Source organism: Spermophilus citellus, assembly GCF_964194105.1.
Source record: "Spermophilus citellus genome assembly, chromosome: 6".
NCBI classification, from domain to species: Eukaryota; Metazoa; Chordata; class Mammalia; order Rodentia; family Sciuridae; genus Spermophilus; species Spermophilus citellus.
Window position 1 is genome coordinate 33,897,551 of NC_138187.1, and position 20,725 is coordinate 33,918,275.

At 39.8% G+C, this 20,725-nt stretch overlaps 3 protein-coding genes across 4 annotated transcripts in view; 1 reads left to right on the plus strand and 2 right to left on the minus strand.

Moving 5' to 3' along the window:
* Nucleotides 1-10,247, minus strand: part of PMS2 (PMS1 homolog 2, mismatch repair system component) — a 33,645-nt gene extending 23,398 nt beyond the window's left edge. Inside the window, exons 1-8 of the mRNA XM_081297139.1 lie at nucleotides 10,112-10,247; nucleotides 8,065-8,204; nucleotides 7,357-7,443; nucleotides 7,101-7,203; nucleotides 5,951-6,134; nucleotides 2,619-2,786; nucleotides 1,922-2,019; nucleotides 822-921 (exon numbers count right to left, since the gene is read on the minus strand). Of these exons, the coding sequence (XP_081153265.1) occupies nucleotides 822-921; nucleotides 1,922-2,019; nucleotides 2,619-2,786; nucleotides 5,951-6,134; nucleotides 7,101-7,203; nucleotides 7,357-7,443; nucleotides 8,065-8,204; nucleotides 10,112-10,134 (903 nt within the window). The 5' untranslated portion in view covers nucleotides 10,135-10,247. The remainder of the gene's footprint in view (nucleotides 1-821; nucleotides 922-1,921; nucleotides 2,020-2,618; nucleotides 2,787-5,950; nucleotides 6,135-7,100; nucleotides 7,204-7,356; nucleotides 7,444-8,064; nucleotides 8,205-10,111) is intronic.
* A 104-nt stretch (nucleotides 10,248-10,351) lies between these two features.
* Nucleotides 10,352-19,422, plus strand: AIMP2 (aminoacyl tRNA synthetase complex interacting multifunctional protein 2). 2 transcript variants are annotated; one of them, XM_081297143.1, is made up of 4 exons: nucleotides 10,352-10,489; nucleotides 14,975-15,181; nucleotides 17,018-17,249; nucleotides 18,154-19,422. In XM_081297143.1, exons 1-4 carry the CDS (start codon nucleotides 10,475-10,477, stop codon nucleotides 18,540-18,542), a joined length of 843 nt encoding a protein of 280 aa, XP_081153269.1. In that variant the 5' UTR covers nucleotides 10,352-10,474; the 3' UTR covers nucleotides 18,543-19,422. The 2 variants fall into 2 exon arrangements, with proteins under 2 accessions (XP_081153269.1, XP_081153268.1); XM_081297142.1 differs by having other exon boundaries at nucleotides 10,462-10,609.
* Nucleotides 18,678-20,725, minus strand: part of EIF2AK1 (eukaryotic translation initiation factor 2 alpha kinase 1) — a 41,587-nt gene continuing 39,539 nt past the window's right edge. Inside the window, exon 15 of the mRNA XM_081297140.1 lies at nucleotides 18,678-19,899. Coding sequence (XP_081153266.1) covers nucleotides 19,783-19,899 — 117 coding nt within the window. The 3' untranslated portion in view covers nucleotides 18,678-19,782. The remainder of the gene's footprint in view (nucleotides 19,900-20,725) is intronic.

Genomic DNA, 20,725 nt, shown 5'->3' on the forward strand with positions numbered 1-20,725 from the left:
AGCAATAGCAAGGTGTTGAGCAAGACCCTGACTCTAAATAAATTATAAAACAGGGCTGGGGATGTGGCTCAGTGGCTGAGCGCCCCTGAGTTCAATCCCCGGTACCAAAAAAAAAAAAAAAAAGATAGAAAGTGAACCACATGTAGTAGGTACAAGTAAATTTTAAAGTGTCACTGGAAAAATAACTAAGATACTATGTTGCTGAAGATAGAAAAGTCAAAACTGAACCACTAAAAACCTATGTAACCATATCAAGATGATCAGTTTCAGTGTGAGGCAGAGGAAAATCTGGGCCCTTATTTTCCTGGAAAATGGCAGAAGGAAGAGAAAATATAGATAGAAACATATGCATGTAGTCAATCTATACTGAAAAGTCTAGATGACAGAAAATGTTCTGAAACGTTTATTTTCTTCAAAAAGTGATAGCTTTTATGATAACAAACATACAGGTAATTAATATGTGCTTATCTATTTATGCTTGTGTGTATACATATATATATGCACATACACAATTGAAACAACTGCATAGTAGACTTTCTTAAATGCTTAAAATAATTTTAAAGCCAAATTTCTGAGTTGGTCCCAAGTTCCATGTAAATTACCTATATCATGAAATAATAAATAAAAAAACTCAAAGGCATAGGAATCAATTAATACATGGGGCTGAGGTTGTAGCTCAGTGGTAGAGTGCTTGCCTCGTACACGTGAGGCACTGGGTTCAATTTTCAGCACCATATAAAAATAAATACATAAAATGAAGGTATTGTGTCTATCTACAACTAAAAAAAAGGAATAAATTAATACAAAAATTTTGTAAATACCTTTGCCGGGTCACAGGGCCGCCGATTGATGAAGAAAAATTGTCTGTCAGTTGAGCTCCTGCCAACACCATGTGCACAGCCTGAGATGAAGCCTGAGATACTATCAAGGGTAATATGTAAGGGCAGGTTCTAAAGCTAAGCTAAGTGTTAAAACATTTAGCACAAAGCATGCAGTTAAAATCAAATAACAATGGGACACCTGGTGACCTGCTGATGAGTATTCCTACTTCTATTCCAGTGCATCTCTCCTTTATCCAGAAGAATCACAAAAAGAGCCCAGAAATTCTGAAATGCCCTAAACTTCCACAGACTAAAGTCCATCTCAGGTGATATAATGGGTGCACTGCTAACCTCCTCAGCTCTCTTTTCACCTTCCCTAGGAAGTCTGGGCCTCCATGTCAGGAGTGGGCCTCACTCCAAACACATTCTCAAGACCTTTACACTATCCCCACCAGCTTGTCAATGGAGTCTACCCATTTGTATTGAGAATCTCTACCCACATTCCCTCTCCTTTTAAAATCTGTTGTCAGCAAACTTATCTCTACTAAGGTGTTGATGGAGTGCTTATTCTATATGAGGTCCACCCAGGGATATCGGCATTTCCATAAGAAAAATCACTTAACATAAAGAAATCAATTTCCAATTTTTCTTCTTTTTTTTTTTTTTGCACTTTCAGGCATAAGCCAAAGGCAAGTGGACGAGGAGTAAGCAATACGGACTTTGCCAGGGCCATTCCTACTTATGGAAGTGTACATTTTTCACAAACTAAAAATAAGGATGCTTTATAATATAAATAAGACCAGATTCTCAAAAAGTCAAACATTATAGATAAAATAATTTAAATATTATTCCAACTAAAGAGCCTTAACAAAAACTAATTCTACAGAAACCCCTTGAAATGTGCCATTTACCTAGAATACTGTTTGATTTAAGAAATTTTTATATAAATCCCCTTTCTCAGCAGTGAAACTGTCCATGGTTTTAATAAGGGCATAAAAATACTACAAGCTTTAACATCTCTATTTAAAAAGGTTAAAAAAAAAAAAACACCCTCAGGAAAAAGTGTGTGGTTGTAGTTTTCCTGGCAACAATCTACTTACTAAAACAAATTATGTAGAGCATCGGAACAGCTCAGACCATATTCTTCACAGACAGAGTCACTAGGGGGCAGCTGAATGAAAGGAATGAGGCTTTGCAACTGAAAGAAACCAAGAGTAAAGGTTATTTCCTAATAAAGATAGAATGGTCCAAACTTCAGAGAAGATAAAATGTGTTTTCTTTTCCAGTTAAGCTATTCGCATTAAGAACACATAAAAATTCTAAGAATCCCGATAACTGTTTTGCAGTACTACTAAAAACCTGACTGTTTGGGGCTGGGTTTGTGGCTCAGAGGTACAGCGCTTGCCTAGCATGCATGCAGCACTGGGTTCGATTCTCAGCACCACATAAAATTAAAAAATAAAAAGTGAAAAATAAAAATACAGATATTGTGTCCACCTATTCTAAAAAATAGTTAAAAAAAACATGTTTTAACTACAAAGATGAAACACACTTGAGTTTCTATATTCATAATCACTTAGAGTATAATGACCATATACTCTAAGCTTTTTCAGAGAGAATTAAGGATATAGTATTTCATTTCTGGAATAATAACAAAAATTTTCAGCTCTAAAAAACATTTTTTACAATACATATCTTAAAAACTCAGTTCTTGGACTTATGCTCTATTAGAAAGATGACAACCCTGTCATAATCTCTATAGCAATAAAATGTTCTTAGGTAACTGGCCACCATTACCTGCTTCTGCCCAAACACAGAGCCAATATTTTCCTTTATGCTGGAGCTTCCACTGGTGCCTACCACAGGCTGTCGCTTTCCTTGTCCAACTTGATTGGTGCAACTTATACGGACACCTGCTGAAATGATGCAGTATGCATGTAAGACCTGGACCATTTTGGCATACTCCTGTGTAAAAAAACACAAACACAAGTCTAAACATTATGTTTACCTTACAAGAATAATATGGCCCAAGTTACAACATCCAATTCAACTGTGTCCTGTAAAAGGAAGCTCAGGCTTCAGCTCCTCTGCACTGTCCTCTTACTTATGGACGCACATTCGATTTGACCTTGTAATCCCTCCCCTAGAAATTTATCCTGTTTTGTTACTGTTGCTTTATCTTATCCTTAACCAGGTATGGGAGCACACACCTGTAACCCCAGAGATTTAGGAGGCTGAAGCAGAAGGATTCCAAGTTTTAAGCCAGCCTGGACAACTTAGAGAGACTCTGTCTCAAAAATATTTTTAAAAAGGTCGGAGGATAAATAAAGCTCAATGGTGGAGCACGGTTGGGTTCAAAACCTAGTACCACCCAAAAAACAATTTTAAAAAATATATATATTTTTTTATTTAAAAGGGGGGGGGGCTGGGGATGTGACTCAGTGGTTAAGAACCCCTGGGTTCAAGGTTAAATCCCTAGTACCAAAAAAATTTTTTTTTTAAATTATGGTATATCTGCATTGTGGAGAAATGATAAAAGCATAAGATAGTGTGCTGACCAAAAAATAACAATATGCTGAGTGAAAAATCAGGCACACAACAGTTTATATGAGATACAATTGTCTCAAAAATATCTAAACACATGTATAAAAGCTTCACACACATATGCCTTATAGTCTAAAGAATATAACCAAATTCTAAGGGGTAAGCAGACATAATTTCAACTATTTACCACATATAATTCTCAATTATATAAAGGCTATCCTTTCTGTATTTCTTGTTTTCATTATATTAATGTATCTTGAAAGTTTTTCTAATACTTATATACATATGAAATTAAAGAGCATTTGAAAAAAAACATACAGACTGTTAATAATGGTCATCTATCAAATATAAGTTCTATGTTCCTTTATTTTTCTGAGGCACTGATTATTTTTTACCATCAGATGTAAATAAAGTTTTCTCCATTTTTGTAAAATTTAATAAAGTTAAAATTAGCACAAATTACTCTATAAGCAAAGAAAGGTTTTAACTTTATATACTTAAGCAACTTTTTATTATTAAAAATACATATACAGGGGCTGGAGTTGTAGCTCAGTGGTAGAGCACTTGCCTAGCACATGTGAGGCACTGGGTTTCATCCTCAGCACCACGTAAAAATAAGTAAGTAAAATAAAGGTTAAAAAAAAAAAAAGGGCTGGGGATGTGGCTCAAGCGGTAGCGCGCTCGCCTGGCATGCGTGCGGCCCGGGTTCGATCCTCAGCACCACATACCAACAAAGATGTTGTGTTCGCCGAGAACTAAAATAAATAAATAAATAAATTCTCTCTCTCTCTCTCTCTCTCCCCCTTTCCTCTCTCTTTAAAAAAAAAAAAAAAAAGAGTGAGATTCTAAGCAACTCAGTGAGACCCTGTCTCTAAACAAATACAAAATAGAGCTAGTTGTGTGGCTCAGTGGTTGAGTCCCTGAGTTCAATCCCTGGTACTTCTCCAAGCCCCCCAAAAAACTTTCTAAAAAAAAAAACCAGAAATATAGCCAGCACAGTGGTGCACACCTGTGTTGCCAGCTACTCAGGAGATTGAGGGAGGAGGATTCCAAGTTCAAGGTCAGTACCAGCAATTATTGAGACCCAGTCTCAAAATAAAAAATAAAAAGAGCTGGGGATGTAACTCAGTGGTAAAGCACCCTTCCGTTCAATCCCCAGCACCAAAAATATGTGCATGTATATCAAAGAGAAAAGCAACAGGACAGCAAAATGCACAAGATCTCACATCGAATGATAACCTCTCAAACATTCAAATGTCCACTCTTCCAGCCTTTTTGCAACACATATTTAGGTCAGTTGTTTCATTTATTCAAAACTGTACTTAAACAAAGACAATTTCATAATCTGCTTTTGAAACACAAAATAGCATTTTGCCATCCATTTGCATTCAAATTCATAAAGGTTGTAATAATTTATTTTTCAGGAAATCAAGAGAAATAATCTTACTTTAAAATGAAGATGGGATCTAGGTATGGTTGCACACACCTATAATTCCAGCAACTCGAGAGGCTGAGACAAGAGGATGGCAAGTTTAAAGCCAGCCTCTGCAACTTAGCAAGGCCCTAAGCAACTCAGTGAGACCCTGTCTTTAAATAAAATTCAAAAAAGGGCTGGGGATATGGCTCAGTGGTTAAGTGCTCCTGTATTCAATCCTTGGTACCAAAAAAAAAAAAAAAAAAAAATGAAGATGGAAGCTGGGGTTACAGCTCAGTGGTACAGGAATTGCTTAGCATATGCAAGAGCCTAGGGTCTATACCCAGCTACACACACACACAAACACACACACACACAATACAGACAGAATCAAAAATATTATTTTTTAAAAGACCCATTTCTAGAATATCTAATACACACTATTTATTATTTGCAAAAAGAAGGGTAAATCATTCAAAGTTTAGTTTCTTTTCTTTCTCTTTTTGGCAGTACTGAGGATTGAACCCAGGTCCTCACACATAGTAGGTAAGACCTCTACCAGTCAGCTATACTTTTAGACCTTTTCATTTTAGTTTGAGACAGGGTCTCATTAAGTTACCCAGACAGGCCTTACACTTATGATCCTCCTGCCTCAGCCTTCTTAGTAGCTAGGAAATCTTTTTTTTTTTATTTTTTTATTTTTTTAGTTGTAGATGGACAGAATGCCTTTATTTTATTTGTTTATTTTTATGTGGTGCTGAGGATCGAACCCAGTGCCTCATGCATGCTAGGCAATCGCACTGTCACTGAGCTACAGCCCCAGCCCAGCTTAGGAAGTCTTTGATAAGGAAAATTAAACAAATTAAACACACATACACACACACACACACACACACACACACACACACAATACAGACAGAATCAAAAAATATTATTCTTTAGAAGACCCATTTCTTAAAAAATTAAGGAATGAGAATCAATTGAAGAGTAAACATCTTGATTAAATCTTTGGGCTGGGGATAGAGCTCAGTTGGTAAAGTGCTTGCCTTGCATGCACAAGGCCCTTAGTTCAAATCCCAGCACCATAAAAAAGAAAAAAAAAAAGAATCTTTTACTCATGTGCATTATACTATTGATACTACTGAAGATTGGAGTTATGAATTTACCACACCTTTTTAATATTCCTTTGAAATTCCTTATGGCGCACAGGTAGCGTATAAAATAATTGCTGCACACAGACTGATGTCCCTCTGGGTCGTGGGTAGGGGGTTTTCTGGACAATTTTCCCATTATGATCAAACACCAATCGAGTCCCAACCTTTGCAGATGTGTGGCAGGTAGAAATAGTTACATCACTGTAAGAAAACACCAGGCATGGCTGTATAGTTAGAGATTCACAAAGGTTAAACACAACACTATTTGATCTATATTCTTTCCTTGATGATCCCTCTGAGATATTCAAGAGAGTTTAAATGGGTAAAGAATTATAAAATCTAAGGTTTGACACCTAAACATACTGAGAGAGTTCTAGAAATGCTGTTTTGATAAAAGCGTTGATTTAGTTTTTTTAGGCTGAAGTGCAAAAACAACATATGATGTCAAAATTTAGTCACAAATATTTTTCAGTTTTGTTACTACTATTCTTAAAAAATTTGGTAAAATAATCCAAAAGATATTAAAATTCAAATGTATAAATAATTACAATGTTTTAAAATCTTAGAACAAATAAGAATAGAATCTTTTAGATAGAATAGAATCTTTAGAATTTTAGAATAAATAAGTGTTTTGGTTAAATCTTTTCCTAAAAGTTGAAAGTAAATCAAAACCAGTGATCCGTATAATTTATTACCTGTGTTTTCTGTTTGTTTGTTTTTGCTGGAAATTGAACCCAAGGCCCCACCCATGCTAGGCAAGCACTCTACCACTGAGCTACTTACCCAGCTTCAGCATTACTTTAAAATTGAGAAACTACTGCTTTAAAATGGACAACAATGTTTTTTACATTACTATTTGTTTCATTTCATCATTTATTGCTCAAGTTTCAAAAGATTATCATTTAGACTGTCAGATAAAAATTCAGAAGTTAGAGATTGAGACTTTCTGATAGGAAAGAGTAAATAAGGGCTGGGGCTGTAGTTCAGCAGTACACCACTTTGCTAGCAACCATGAGGTACTGGGTTCCATCAAAAAAAAAAAAAAAAAAAAGAAAGAAAGAAAGAAAGAAAAAGAAAAGTGTAAACAATAATGATTCTAATCATACTCATCAATTTTCAAAAGAATTTGTATAAGGGTCAAGTTAATGGATAAAAATGCTGTATCACCTCAGTGCACAAAGTGAGCTCAGAGCTTCCCCCCGAAAGCCAAAAGTTTCAACCTGAGTGAGGTCAGCGAACTCCTGAATCTTAGAAGTGTGATGTTTCAGAGCTGAAAAAAGAGTGTAAGGTAAGATGTCTCAAGGATAAGTAAATATACACAATGACTACCAAAGTAACTGGTTTTAAAAAGATGTGTTTCCTAAGACAGTGTTATTCAAAATTCTGAGACATTTGGCCCAATTATATCATATATTCAACTTACCTAGGCCTTCAAAATTTTCTTCTTCTACCCCACATCCATTGTCTGAAACTTCAATGAGATCCACTCCATAGTCTTTAAGCCTTAGATCTAAAAAGTTTAAAATATTTACTTCTCAAGATTGATCCATGCTGAAAAGCTTTTATGTATTAATATTTGCAATATATGATACAAATTTAAGTTATAACCATAAATTTAAACATACTGTCATTTTGTATATTTTATTTTTTTTAAAGTCCTTTTGGGCTTTTTACTGAACAAGATTCAATAATTTTTAAATTTTTTTTCTCTCAAAAGGAATAATTTTAACATAAGTCATTAAAGAGAACAGGCTCTGAATCAAGACTTCCTATGTCATATTTTACTAGCTTTATAATCTAAAAAAAGGTAAGTTCCTTATGCCTTAATTCCTCACCAATATAATGGAGATAATAACATCTAACTCACAGTTATTCTGAATATTAAATGAAATATGCCATGTATAATTCTTAGCACAATGCCAGCCTGGCATGTAGTAAGAACACAGTAAAACGTAACCATTATTATTATTCTTACCTCACAGTGCTAGTACAATAAATGGTAAGTTTAACATTAAAATAGTAATTCATTGGTATGTTAACACTTCATGGTTTTATTACAGTAACAAATGGTTCTTCAATGAAATTATATAAACTGATTATTTCTTGAGGCTTAACACTTTCCTAAACTTACCAATATTAGTAGCACCAGCATCCACACTATTTTCTACCAATTCTTTCACAGCAGTGCTGAGATTCAGTACTACCTGCCCAGAACAAATCTGATGAACTGACTTCCGGTCAATAGGTTTGATGGCTTTAGCAAGTTCCGTACTAAAGAAAACAGTTATAAGAAACAAAACAAGTATTCAAATAAATCAAGTAATGCATTTTCACTCTGATATTAACTGTGGGAAATGACTGATCAGTTATTTAGTGGACCTAACCCATTCATTTATTATATGAACATATTCATTTATTATATTCACAAACACAAATGCTCTATCATCCTTAAACATCTGCCAAAAATACTTCTGAATAGATGCTTCACATTCAATAGAGAATTAAATTGAATTATACATGAAACTACATGTAGGAAACATGTATTCCTCAAGCTACAGGTCAATAATCTTTTACAAAGAGATCTTTCTTGAAAAGCAAAAGCAATATTGCCCATACAATTTGAAAAACTGAAAGAATGGTGGGAACAAACAATGTTTATGCCAAAACCATCTCAGAAACTGGAGTGCCAGTTGTCTTACTATTCCCATAGCTGCCTTCGAAACTCCCATCCAAATCCAAGCTGCCAGCTATGCCTTGGCAACGATCCTCAAAGTCCTTCCTGTATTTGCTTTCAGAGTTTTACAACTATTTGGTCTCTAATCCATTCTCCATACTACCACCCATTATTTTTGAAGTCACAAATCTGGTCAGATAATTTTTTTTTTAATGGTTAAGTACTTTTTTTTTTTTAAAAGAGAGAGTGAGAGACAGACTTTTTTAATCTTTATTTTTTAGTTTTCTGCGGGCACAACATCTTTGTTTGTATGTGGTGCTGAGAATCGAACCCCGGCCACACGCATGCCAGGCGAGAGCGCTACCACTTGAGCCACATCCCCAGCCCTGGTCAGATAATTTTTAAAAATTTACTAGTGTTTTACTGCCTATTATATGAAATTTAAAATTAACCATGACTGGATCTCAATCTACCTTATTTTCTCATTCTCTTTCATCCTTCTATCAGGTCCCTACATTTTAGTCACAGTAAACAAGCAGTTCCTGTAATGGACAACCTCTTTTAGACCTTTTGCTCTGTTTGGAGTCTTCTGTCTAAAGTGCCTCACCCCCTTCCAGGCCAACTCTTTCTCATCCACCAAAAAAAAAAGTATTCCATATCTTCTTTAATATGTAGACATTTTCAACAAATGGTTCAAGTCATCGGTTGGATAAAAAAGAACACAGGAGCCTCCCAGGAGAAAAATCTTTGTATTTTTCCACAGCATCTGAAACATACCTAACAGACCTTCAACAAATACTAAAACAGAATAAATAATCCAATTAACTCCCCCTTCTACCTTGCAAAGAATCTCACTTAACTTTACAATGTGCAACTGCAGATGACCTCGCAGAAAATGGAAAGTTATCTCTAAAAAATCAGTTTATTTGGCAATACCTCATAGGCTGAAGGTCCATTTCAGGTACTCAATTTGAGGTGGGGGTCGGGTGGAGGCACAACATTTAAATACAAACTCGAATGTGCGTTGACATTGAATGCAAGTGTGCTGACATCAGACTCACTACATGTAATTCGGTGTAACTTGCCAGCCAGAAATCAAATACTCAAAGAACGGCCATGCAAATTAGCATGCGCTATGAGCTAATCCTAACCCCAATTAGAGTCAGACACACACCCGGTAAAAACGGAAACTAATTCAGTCTAGGTGGATTGCATGTCCCAGACTCAGGTCCGCCGTCTAGTGACAGCATTTAGGGAGGCCCGCCCAGCGCGAGCCAAATCTATCACACTCAGGCGCCGACTCCCCACCCGCAGCCCGGGATCGGGAACTGGCGTCTGGCCTCACAGAACACCTTCACTGAGAACCCGGCCGGGGCGAACCTCGAACGCCGCTCCGGGCCGTGCTCGCCGCGTGCCTAGGCCACTTCCTATCCTTTCCAGGGGGCTGAGACGCCGTGGGCCTCCACAAAGGTGGCCCCCCAAGAAGACCATGAGTCCCCCTCACCTGGGACCCTCAACTCCTTCCATGGACCCTGAACACGACGCACTTCCAGGACTGAGAGTTCCCGCTGCTGTTCGGACACGGGCCGAGTTTCCCGGCTGCCCATTGGTGGACTTTGGTGCCAAGGCCCACCCCTTCCGGGAGGGGCAGCGAACGCTTCCCAGAACTCCTTCTCGTGGATTCGTTATATCAAAGGTCGAGTCAATGACGTCCACAACGCCTGAACCAATTAGAACTCACGGACTGCGTTTTCCCGAACGCCTCAAGCAGGGTCAGAAAGAAGGTAGCCGTAGTTCGTCGTGACCCAAGACGGTTTTTTAGCGTTCGTGTCCCACGCCCGCCACCTTCCTTCCTTTGGTTCCCGCCATGCCGATGTACCAGGTAAAGCCCTATCACGGGGGCGGCGCACCGCTGCGTGTAGAGCTTCCCACCTGCATGTACCGGCTCCCCAACGTGCACTGTAGGACCGGCAGCCCCGCGCCCGAGGAGGGCCACGTGCAGGTAGGAGTGCGCGGCCCCCGCCCAGTGCGCAGGCGCTGCGGTCGGGCCGCACCCCGCATCCCCCCCCCCCCGCCACCTCTCCAGTGCGCAGGCGCTGCGTCGGCCGGGACCCGCCGGACCTGGCCAGGACCCACCTATCTGGGACAAACTGGGCGCTGGACCCGGCTGCCAGCCCCACTCTGGCCCCACGCACCGCCCGGTCTTCGAATCATCCTAAATTATATCTCTTAAAAGATCTATCTATCTTTTCTCTACTTTTTTGGCATAAGACTTCTTAAGCATTTTTATTATGAAATTTTACCCACAGAAAAGTGGCTAATACGTAATACTCATTTTGAAGAATTAGCGAACTTCAAAGTCACCACCGCCCCACCTTCCCATTTACAACTTTCCTCCAAGGGTCCTGACTGATGGTAGTAATGTCTTGCTTGTCCTTGTTGTTTTGCGTGCTAAGTATACATCCCTAGACAATATAGTCTTTTTAAAAACTCTTTTAAATAACTATTTATTTATTACGTGGTGCTGAGGATCGAACCCAGTGCCTAACGTGCTAGGCAAGCGCTCTAGCACTAAACCACAACCCCCGCCCTACAATATAGTCTTGCTGTAAGTGAGACATACAGTATCTTTCTATTGTGACTGCCTTTCTTTTGTAGACGTGATTTTTAAGTGTAATTTTACTGCAACAGTGAAGTGTTTGTCTTCTCTGCAGTGTGATGTTCCACTGAGTGTCTATACCACCATTATTTTTCTTCCTGCTGCTCATGGGCACTGGGTTGTTTTCCATTTTCAGCTATTCTAAATAATCCTGCAGCAAATAGTCTTATTCATTACCTGACACATGATATAAACTAAGAAATGGGATCGTTGGCCCAATGGGCAGATCAGTCTTCTACTTTACTGGATAAATGGCTTTCCAAAGTGGTTATACCAGTTTATCCTTTCACTAGCCTTGGAGAATTCTTCATGTTTGCACTCTTCACCAAGCTGCTGGGCGTCTAATGAAGTCATCTTAATGTAGGTGTCCTAAGGTAGTTATAGTTTGGATTTCTCCAACTTTAAGTAAATTGAATGCCTTTTCATGTTTTCTTGGCCATTTTGATTGCCTATCTTATAAATATTTTCACTCTTTTATCGATTGCAAATGCATATCTGGATTTCTAGTAGCAAAAACATTCTGTCCCTTCTGACAGGAGGTGAGTAAATAGATTTTTGTGGTCATTTTTCCCATTGTGTATTATGCTTCACTTTGTCGTAATGACTTTCTGCCTAGATTGGAAGGAATGTTAGTTTGAAACCCAAGGACATTAATAATAGTCTCACTACAGAGCTAAGCCAAAAATGACAGATATGGTTCAGTAGTCCTTCAACTAGAGACTGCCACAGAGACATGGCCCAGTGCCCCTTCAATTGCACAATCCAAGAGAACCATAAAGAAAACCTGGAGAGGGATGTCATACCTTTTTTTTTTTTTTTTTTTTTTTTTTTTTGGTACTGGGAATTAAAACCAGGGGTATTTTATTAGTAAGCTACATCCTCAGCCCTTTTTTATTTTGTGAAACAGGGTCACATTAAGTTGCTGAGGCTAGCCTTGAACTTGTGATCCTCCTGCCTCAGCCTCCCAAGTCACTGGGATTACAGGTGTGTGTCACAATGCCTGTCTGCCATCTCTTATTTGAGACCCAAATTTTGTTCATTTAAATCTGCTGCCTGAGTTCCTTTGGGCTTTAATCTATGAATTTACGACTTAGAAAACATACAGTCCTGCAGCTCTGGCAAATCCCTTAGCACATGTTAATATAGATACACAAATAATTAGAAAGCAAGCATATCTAGAGCAAATGAGAGTAACACAAAGAAGCAGTTGCTTCTAAATACATATGAGATAAAAACAAATGAGTACCAAGTCACAATCTCTCACCTCAACAAGGAAAACTAAGGCCAGCACTGGAAGGAATCCATGAGATAAAGCAGATCTTGCAGATCTTGAGCATTTTGGCATTATTTAGATCAAGAAGGGCTAGGTCAACCTGTGCTGGGGTTCAGAAATCACAGACCATGTCACATGTACAGTTCTTACTTCAGACATTCCCAGAGTGGGTTGACTGAGTTTTTAATTTAGTTGCTCTTCTTTAGTCCTACTGGGTAAGTAGAAATGAGCAAAACTGTGTCTTCACATAACAGGATGTTATCCAGGGGCTAGTCCTACCTGTTGCATCTTGCATTCAAACTCACTTCCAGCCAGCACTTAATTATTTAAGTGGCATCATTTATTATTATTTATTCTATCTAGAAGTCAGTGGACTTAAATTCCTTTGATGTCTAAAATTTTAAGAGCAACAAGCAAGGAGAGATGAGATAGTGCTTATTAAGTGCCAGCATAAGTAGAAGTTAATCAGACCACAGAGGAGAAAGTATTGTAGATGGAGGGAACAGCATGTGTGAAGATCCTGTGGTAGAAGGGAGCCTGGTGTTTTAGAAACTTACAATGGTGTGGTTTAAGTGCAGAATAAGGGAGAGAATTGTGTCGGAGACACCAAGATTCTAGATAATACAAGGTATTTTTTAAGCCATGTTAAAGACTTTTATTTTAAGAGCCTAAGCAATTCGACTTGTCACCACAGGGGAAATGGTGACAAGGTCCAAATTTGTTTTTAAAACTAATTAGTATTTTAAGGAATGAATTGGAGCAGCAGATCAGAATGGGTGCTATGTGACCAGTAAGGAAATTGGGCCAGGTGAAAAAAATGGTGGCCTGGCCTTGGGTGGTAATGGTAAAGGCAATCATAAAAGCCAGAGGATTCCAGAAATATTTGGGAGGTAAAACTAGCAGCAGCACCTGGTGATAAGTTGGATATAAGAGAGAGGGAGGTGTGACTGGTGGGGGAGTAGATGTTCCTAAGAAAATTGAACTTGGCTTCACACAAATATAAGCAAATACTCCTCTACTTCCATTGTATCATGAGTACTTAATTATAATAAACTCAAAGTCATTGCCACTTTTTTGATTATTCCAACTAATATGAGCATTTTCCTGATGCTGAATTTATTTGTTCCTTCAACTCAAAATGGATTATCTGTTGTGAGAACTCACAAATCTGTAAACAGGTTGTATGATATGACTGTGGGGAGGTTACTTGTTATTGCCTTTTAAAGTACGTCTGTAGGACATATTTCTCAGCAAATATTATTGGTTATTTTCTGTGTACCAGACAGTGTACTGTGTAAAAAGAATGCTGCTGGGTGTGGTGGCACATGCCTATAATCCCAATGACTTGGGAAGCTGAGACAGGAGAATCACAAGTTTGAGGCCAACCTCAGCAACTTAATGAGGCTCTGTCTCAAAATAAAAAAGGGCCAGGAATGGAGCTGGGGTTGTAGCTCAGCGGTAGAGCGCTCGCCTAGCATGCGCAAGGCCTTGGGTTCGATCCTCAGCACCACATAAAAATAAATAAATAAAGGTATTGTGTCTAACAAAAAAAAAAAAAAAAAAGGCCAAGGGTGGCTCAATGGCTGAACACCTCTGGGTTTAATACAGAGTACCAAAAAAAAAATTTCACACCCTGCTGAAGGAGCCTTCTTAAATTCTGTCTGTACTCCCTTTTCCCTTCTGTCAGTGTAAATTATTAAGTTAGTCTCATTGCTCCCTCCCACTCTTTGTTAACTAATGTAAGTATTTTTAATTACTTTATTATTAAGAATAGAGAGTGTTGGGTGCAGTGGGAGGCTAAGGCAGCTAAATTGTTTGAGCCCAGGAGTTTAGGGCCAGCCTGGGCAACATGGTAAGAACGAGTCTCAAAAAACCATTAGCCAGGTGCCTACAATCCCAGCAGCTCAGAAGCTGAGGCAGGAGGATTGTGAGTTCAAAGCTGGCCACAGCAAACTCGAGGCAATGAGCAACTCAGTGAGACCCTGTCTCTAAATTTAAAAAAAAAAAAAAAAAAAAAAAAAAAAAATATATATATATATATATATACACACACACACACACACACACACACACACACAAAATAGGGCTGGGGATGAGGCTCAGTGGTCAAGTGTCCCTGAGTTCAATCCCTGGTACCCCCACCCCCCAAAATTATAAAGTGATTTGTGTTCATTTTCTACCCTTCTCTATTCTTGGACAAAATTACCTGAAATAGGAATCAGACAATTTCAAAGTGACTTTAAGTCACAATGTTTCTCCCTTATTTTAGAGCATTTGTGGATCTATTTGGAGAACCTGTTAGATGGGAGGGTTGGGGGATGAAATGATTTTGCTGATTCATTGTAATAATGGCTTTTAAAGAGTGGCGAGCGAATGGGACAAAGTAAAACAAGTGATCAAATGTAGGCCAACTGTATGGATGTTGGTTTGTTTAGGAAGCATCTGACCCCTCTCTGCAAGCTCTTGAGTCCCGCCAAGATGATATTTTAAAACGTTTGTATGAGTTGAAAGCTGCAGTCGATGGTCTCTCCAAGATGATTCACACACCAGATGCAGACATGGATGTGACAAACATCATGCAAGCTGATGAGCCCACTACTTTAACAACCAATGCATTAGATTTGAATTCAGTGCTTGGAAAGGTAGGTTCATTTTGAAAGCTGAGTGACAGTGTATGTGTTGGATAGTTGTTTGTGCCAGAAAAATCATGCCAGTGTGATTTTTTGCCTTGCTTTCTAGTTCTCAAAGGTAGAGCAAGGAGCATGTTCTTTTTTTCTCTAAATAATTGTACCTTAGCACAGAACAGGTTTAGAAGGCAAGAGTGAAGCCAACGCAAGCTCCAAAGCTCCTTCTTAATTTCTCAGACTCTGGGGAGAATGGGAGGAGCAGTAGGCAGAGAGAGACAAGTTACAGTCTCCTGAGGGTCCAAGGTCTGTTTACCAGCCTTGGAGTCCTGAAGTACAGGTCTCCACTTATTTATGAGGTCTTCTCAGAGGCTCAATAGTGGCAGCCTTAACATTTTGAGAGAAGCATTGGCTGCCCAGGCACGTGTATCTCACCAACCCTTTTGAGATACATTGCTGAAAGCTGGTCCCACATTCTGTTTCCTGCATATTTTCCTCAAATTCAGTTTGCTATGTTAGAATAGTCCTTGTCAGCCAGCTTTCATGATTGAAGTTTATAGGTTTCAGCTAATTTAGGGGAATAATCTGCTAAGCAAAGAATGTCTTATTAAAAACTGGTATTTAGGGCTGGGGCTGTAGATCAGTGGTAGAGCACCCAACTGGCACCTGTGAGGCACTGAGTTTGATCCTCAGCATCACATAAAAATAAATAAAGATATTGTGTCCAACTACAACTAAAAAAAATAAAATAAAACTGGTATTTAATTGAGGGTTCAAAGGGTTTGTCCCAAAATTCCCTACTGTATCTATTCCTCTGCCCACCCATTCTGTACTGACTTCTAAAGGAGACCTGACCAGGCCCCCAGCACAACAGAACAGTGATTTCTCAGTGTGTGGCATTTTGATACCTCTGAAGGCACAGCATCAAGTAATGTGATCTTTTTGGGGAACTGCAAAGTGTTCTATTTAGCTTAGCGTGAAGGACATCAATCCAACGTGGCAGGCTGTGTGCAAAAGGTCAAGGAATCAGGTTATGATTGTCTACATAAATTGTATTTGTTATTAAGAGCAAAAGCATAGAAATAAGAATGTCAACCTCTAAAAAATGACTGTAGGTATAGCTGTGTTCAGTGGTATATGCCTATAATCCCAGCCATTTGGGAAGCCAAGACAGGGGGATCACAAATCCAATGCCAGCCACAGCAACTTAGTAAAGCCTAGTGAGACCCTATCTCAAAATAAAAAACAAAAAGGGCTGGGGATATAGCTCAGTGGTAAAGTTTCCCTGAATGCATTCAGTCCCCAGGACAAAATAAGTAAATAAAAAGGCTGCAAGCCTTGGCACTTTGGTCAGCACTAAGGATGAAGAATGTCTTCTCCCCTCTTCGGCAGTGACCTCTGGAGCCAAGACCCTCTTTCAAAGGGCACTTCATTGAAACACCTTGATGAACACAAATTGGTATAGAAACCTTATGTGTGGTCATTGTTAAGATTGGTAGCTGGAGGAATTACACATTGATTGTTTTTAACTTGGTTTTATCTCAGAGATAAAAAGGACAGACAGAAATGTCATCCCCGGTGTTGTTTTGTATTTGACAGTAAAGTCTACTTTCTAATCATGGGGAGCCAGCAGTGGAGAGCTTAAGACATGGAGTCAGCCACATCTAGCCTCCACTTCTGAGCTCAGTATCCTTTTAGAAGTTACTTGCTTCACCAGGACTCAAGTTTTCCTGGCCATAAGGTGGGATCCTAACAGTACCTCCTTTGTGGGAGCCAGGGATTCAGTTCAGTAATCCTGGCAATACCCCCTGGCGCTTGCTCTGGATGGCTGTGTTGTTTTGGTCTCTCTCCTAGGACTATGGAGCACTGAAAGACATCGTGATCAACGCAAACCCTGCCTCCCCTCCTCTCTGCCTGCTCGTGCTGCATAGGCTGCTCTGTGAGAGCTACAGGGTGCTATCCACTGTGCACACACATTCATCAGTGAAAAGTGTGCCCGAGAACCTTCTCAAGTGCTTTGGGGAACAGACTAGGAAACAGCCCCGTCATGAATATCAGCTGGGCTTCACTTTAATTTGGAAGAATGGTGAGTAGAGGACAGAGTTAACCTTCACATATGAACAGATAGGCCACAAAGGGACAGGACACTACAGCAGAGTGGATCTGCTTGTCATCGGGTCAGATCCTCTCCATATAGAAAGCTTGGGGCAGTTCTAGAAGTGGAACAGAGATGAATCCTGACAGAGGATGCCCTCATTGCTCTAGGTGGTGAGGACTTTCAGTGAGAGACAGTTCCAGATGGAATCTATCCAACCAGGCAGAACTGAGGTGAAGCAACACAGCTGACCCTCTCCTTCTACAAAGCTTATGCCAGGGACACTTTACTTTTCGTACCGCCCTTGAAGGGTGTGTCACTGATGTGTGTCCTGTTTAGGTTTATACAGAGGGCGGTGAGTCAATGCTGTTCATCAGTAATGACTTCACTGCCCTCAGCTCCAACGAGTAGAGAAGTTATGAGGGCAGAGTCCCTGACTAAGGCTATAGGACTCCCAGTTTCCTGTCCTCAGCTTCCAAATCCCTTGGCAACAGAGGTTGGGGTGGATGGTCTAATAAGGTCCTTACAGCTTGAAAACGTCAAAATCAAATAGCAGAAGGGCTACTTGGGTATGTTTTGTTTGTTTTAATATATTTTTTAGTTGTTTATAAACACAGTATCTTTATTTTTCTGTGGTGCTGAAGATGGAACCCAGTGCCTCACATGTGCTAGGCAAGTGCTCTACCACTGAGCCACAACCCTAGCCCTTGGGTATGTTTTTAACATACAGTTTGCATTTAAATGCTATTGGAGGTATGAAAAATGTGATGTTCTTGAAAATACTTCCCCCCCTTGCAAGTTTGTGATTATTGGTGACTTCCCCCTTCCAGACAGCACAAGTACCTCCCTCAGTAGCTGCCACTCACATGCTGCCTGTTGTGTTTCTCTCTTTCAGTGCCCAAGACTCAAATGAAGTTCAGTGTCCAGACAATGTGCCCCATTGAAGGAGAAGGGAACATTGCACGTTTCTTGTTCTCTCTGTTTGGCCAGAAGCATAATGCTATCAACTCAACCCTCATAGATAGCTGGGTAGATATCGCTATTTTTCAGCTAAAAGAGGGGAGCAGTAAAGAAAAAGCAGCTGTTTTCCGCTCCATGAACTCTGCTCTGGGGAAGAGCCCGTGGCTGGTTGGGAACGAGCTCACCCTGGCAGATGTTGTGCTGTGGTCTGTGCTCCAGCAGACCGGAGGCTGCAGTGCGGCGGCACCAGCCAACGTGCAGCGGTGGCTGAGATCATGTGAAAACCTGGCCCCCTTCAATGCTGCGCTCAAGCTCCTTAAGTGAATTTCAGCAACTGGTTTTAAAGGGTTTTCATTTTAAGAATGGTGCTGCTTCATGCCTATTGTCAATAAGGGGACTTGTACTAGAATCAAAGTCTTTATATTAGGACAATTTTCAAATATCAATAAAAGCATCACATAACTTAAGGGTTTCATTTTATTTAAAATTCATTAAAACTGTGTGCAGTATGCATGAGGACTGCAAACTGTGGGAGGCACATCAGATCACTGCCTCAGGAATGTAGGCTGTTGGGGAAGCTGAAGGCCAGGGCAAAGGCAGGAAAGGTGGTACTGCTGTCCTCAGGTCACCTAGGTGCAAATCCAAAACTCTGGGGCAGGTTTATAGAATGATGCGGAGTCGGAGGTGCAACAAGAGAGGTAAGTTGGAGATGGTGCAGAAAAACGGAAGTTCCACCTTAGAGGCAGCTAGAATCAGCAGGTGGTTTTGAGCCAAGGAGTGATGCAATAAGGTGTCTTTCTGGTAACTAGCTTCAGCAGCAATGCCACAGGGCTGGGGAGAGTGGCACCTGCTGGAATGTGACAATCCAGCTGGCATGCAGGCCTCCACGTGGGCAATGGAAAAGGGAGAGCACCCTTGGATTCTATAGTAGAGCCTTCTGGAGGAGGACTGGATGGCCAATAAGCAGAATTTAAAGAGGAATTACTGAGTGATGCTTAAGTTTTCAGAATCTGAGCAGAAATATTTAAGTAGGAAACTCAGGAAAAGAAGCCTGGAAGAGAGAAGAGAGAAAGAGCAGAACAGGTTTAAGGTAGAAGGGCTAGAGATCTGGCTCAGTAGTAGAGCCTCTGACGTGCAGGAGGCTCTGGGTTCAATCTCCAGAACCACACACACACACAAAAAAAAAAAAAAAAAGAAAGAAAAATTAATTTAGAGCAAACTTAGATCATGAAAGAGCTACTTAAGGAAAAGGCAGCTGGGGGTACTTTTACATCTTTAATAAGTCTTCTACAGGTTTCCTAAATACAATTAAGAATTATACAATCTATACCCTACTGAAGACTGAAAGTTTACATTCCAGTTGCTTATTCTAAGAAGTAAGTCCACTTTCATATTACTGATGTAGCCTAAATTAAGGCTAGACAGGTAAGCTCCCATTTTACATGCCATCTTTTCTTTTCTCCCTTCCACCCAGCCACCCGGCTCTTAGAGCCTGGCCTGTGCCTGCTACACTTTGAAAGAGAGACAGAGCCTGGCAGGAGGGGACCTGGGTGCTTGGGTGGCCTCAGGTTTGCAGGTCATCTTTAACACTTCTGTCTTGAGAAAGAAGGCTTAGCTGTTTCTTTAGTTCTTCAATTTCTTTTTCTTGCTCTATTATCTTCATCTGTAGGGTGAGATTAACCTGGAAAGAGAAAATGTTTAAGTTCCGTTAAAATGGCTCAGTGGTAGAGGATACAGGCAGCAAGACTGCCTGAGGCCCTGGTGATCCCCCACACCACAATAAATAAATAAACAAAACAGTAACAGGCAGTCGCTTTGCCTAGTTCCAGTATACATGATTCCAGTTTTCACAGATTAAATATCACCAATCACCCAAATGCATGGCTCCAGGGTCAGCTGCCATGATATGTACTAACTACAACTGTGTATAACTTTCCTCAGCTCCCAAGGTACTGTGTAAATGAACAAAGCACATTGATAAGAGGCCAAACTTTGAAAATCTATCAGTGCTAGATCACTATACATCTGTTAGTTAACAACAAGTGATTGTGTTGCCTCCCTGTCTTCCAGTGAGGAACCTACCTAACATTTTTTTAAAATGGGTAATGAAGGAGCATATTGGCCAACAAATATGAAAAGTGTTAATGCTGGAAGCATATATGAATCAAATGTAAATGGCCGAAAGAGGAGTAGCCTGGTTGCAGGAATAGGGACACTATCAGAAAAACACTAGATGTGTGCTCACAGAATAAGAACAGATTTCAATCTAAGTTAGGAAACAGGTGATCTACCAGCAAAAAAACATACTCTCAGAGATGTTTCACAACACTAAAAAGAGAAAGGGGGGTAGCATGACAATTAACCAAGTGACAGAAAACAAAAGGTGCTTGCTCCACATCCCATGCTACCAAATGAAGGTGGCAGGCACTGTTCTCACTATTCCTGGAACTCATTAACATTCTTTATTACTCTGCGCTATCTAAACATTGGTTTTACGATCTTTTTCA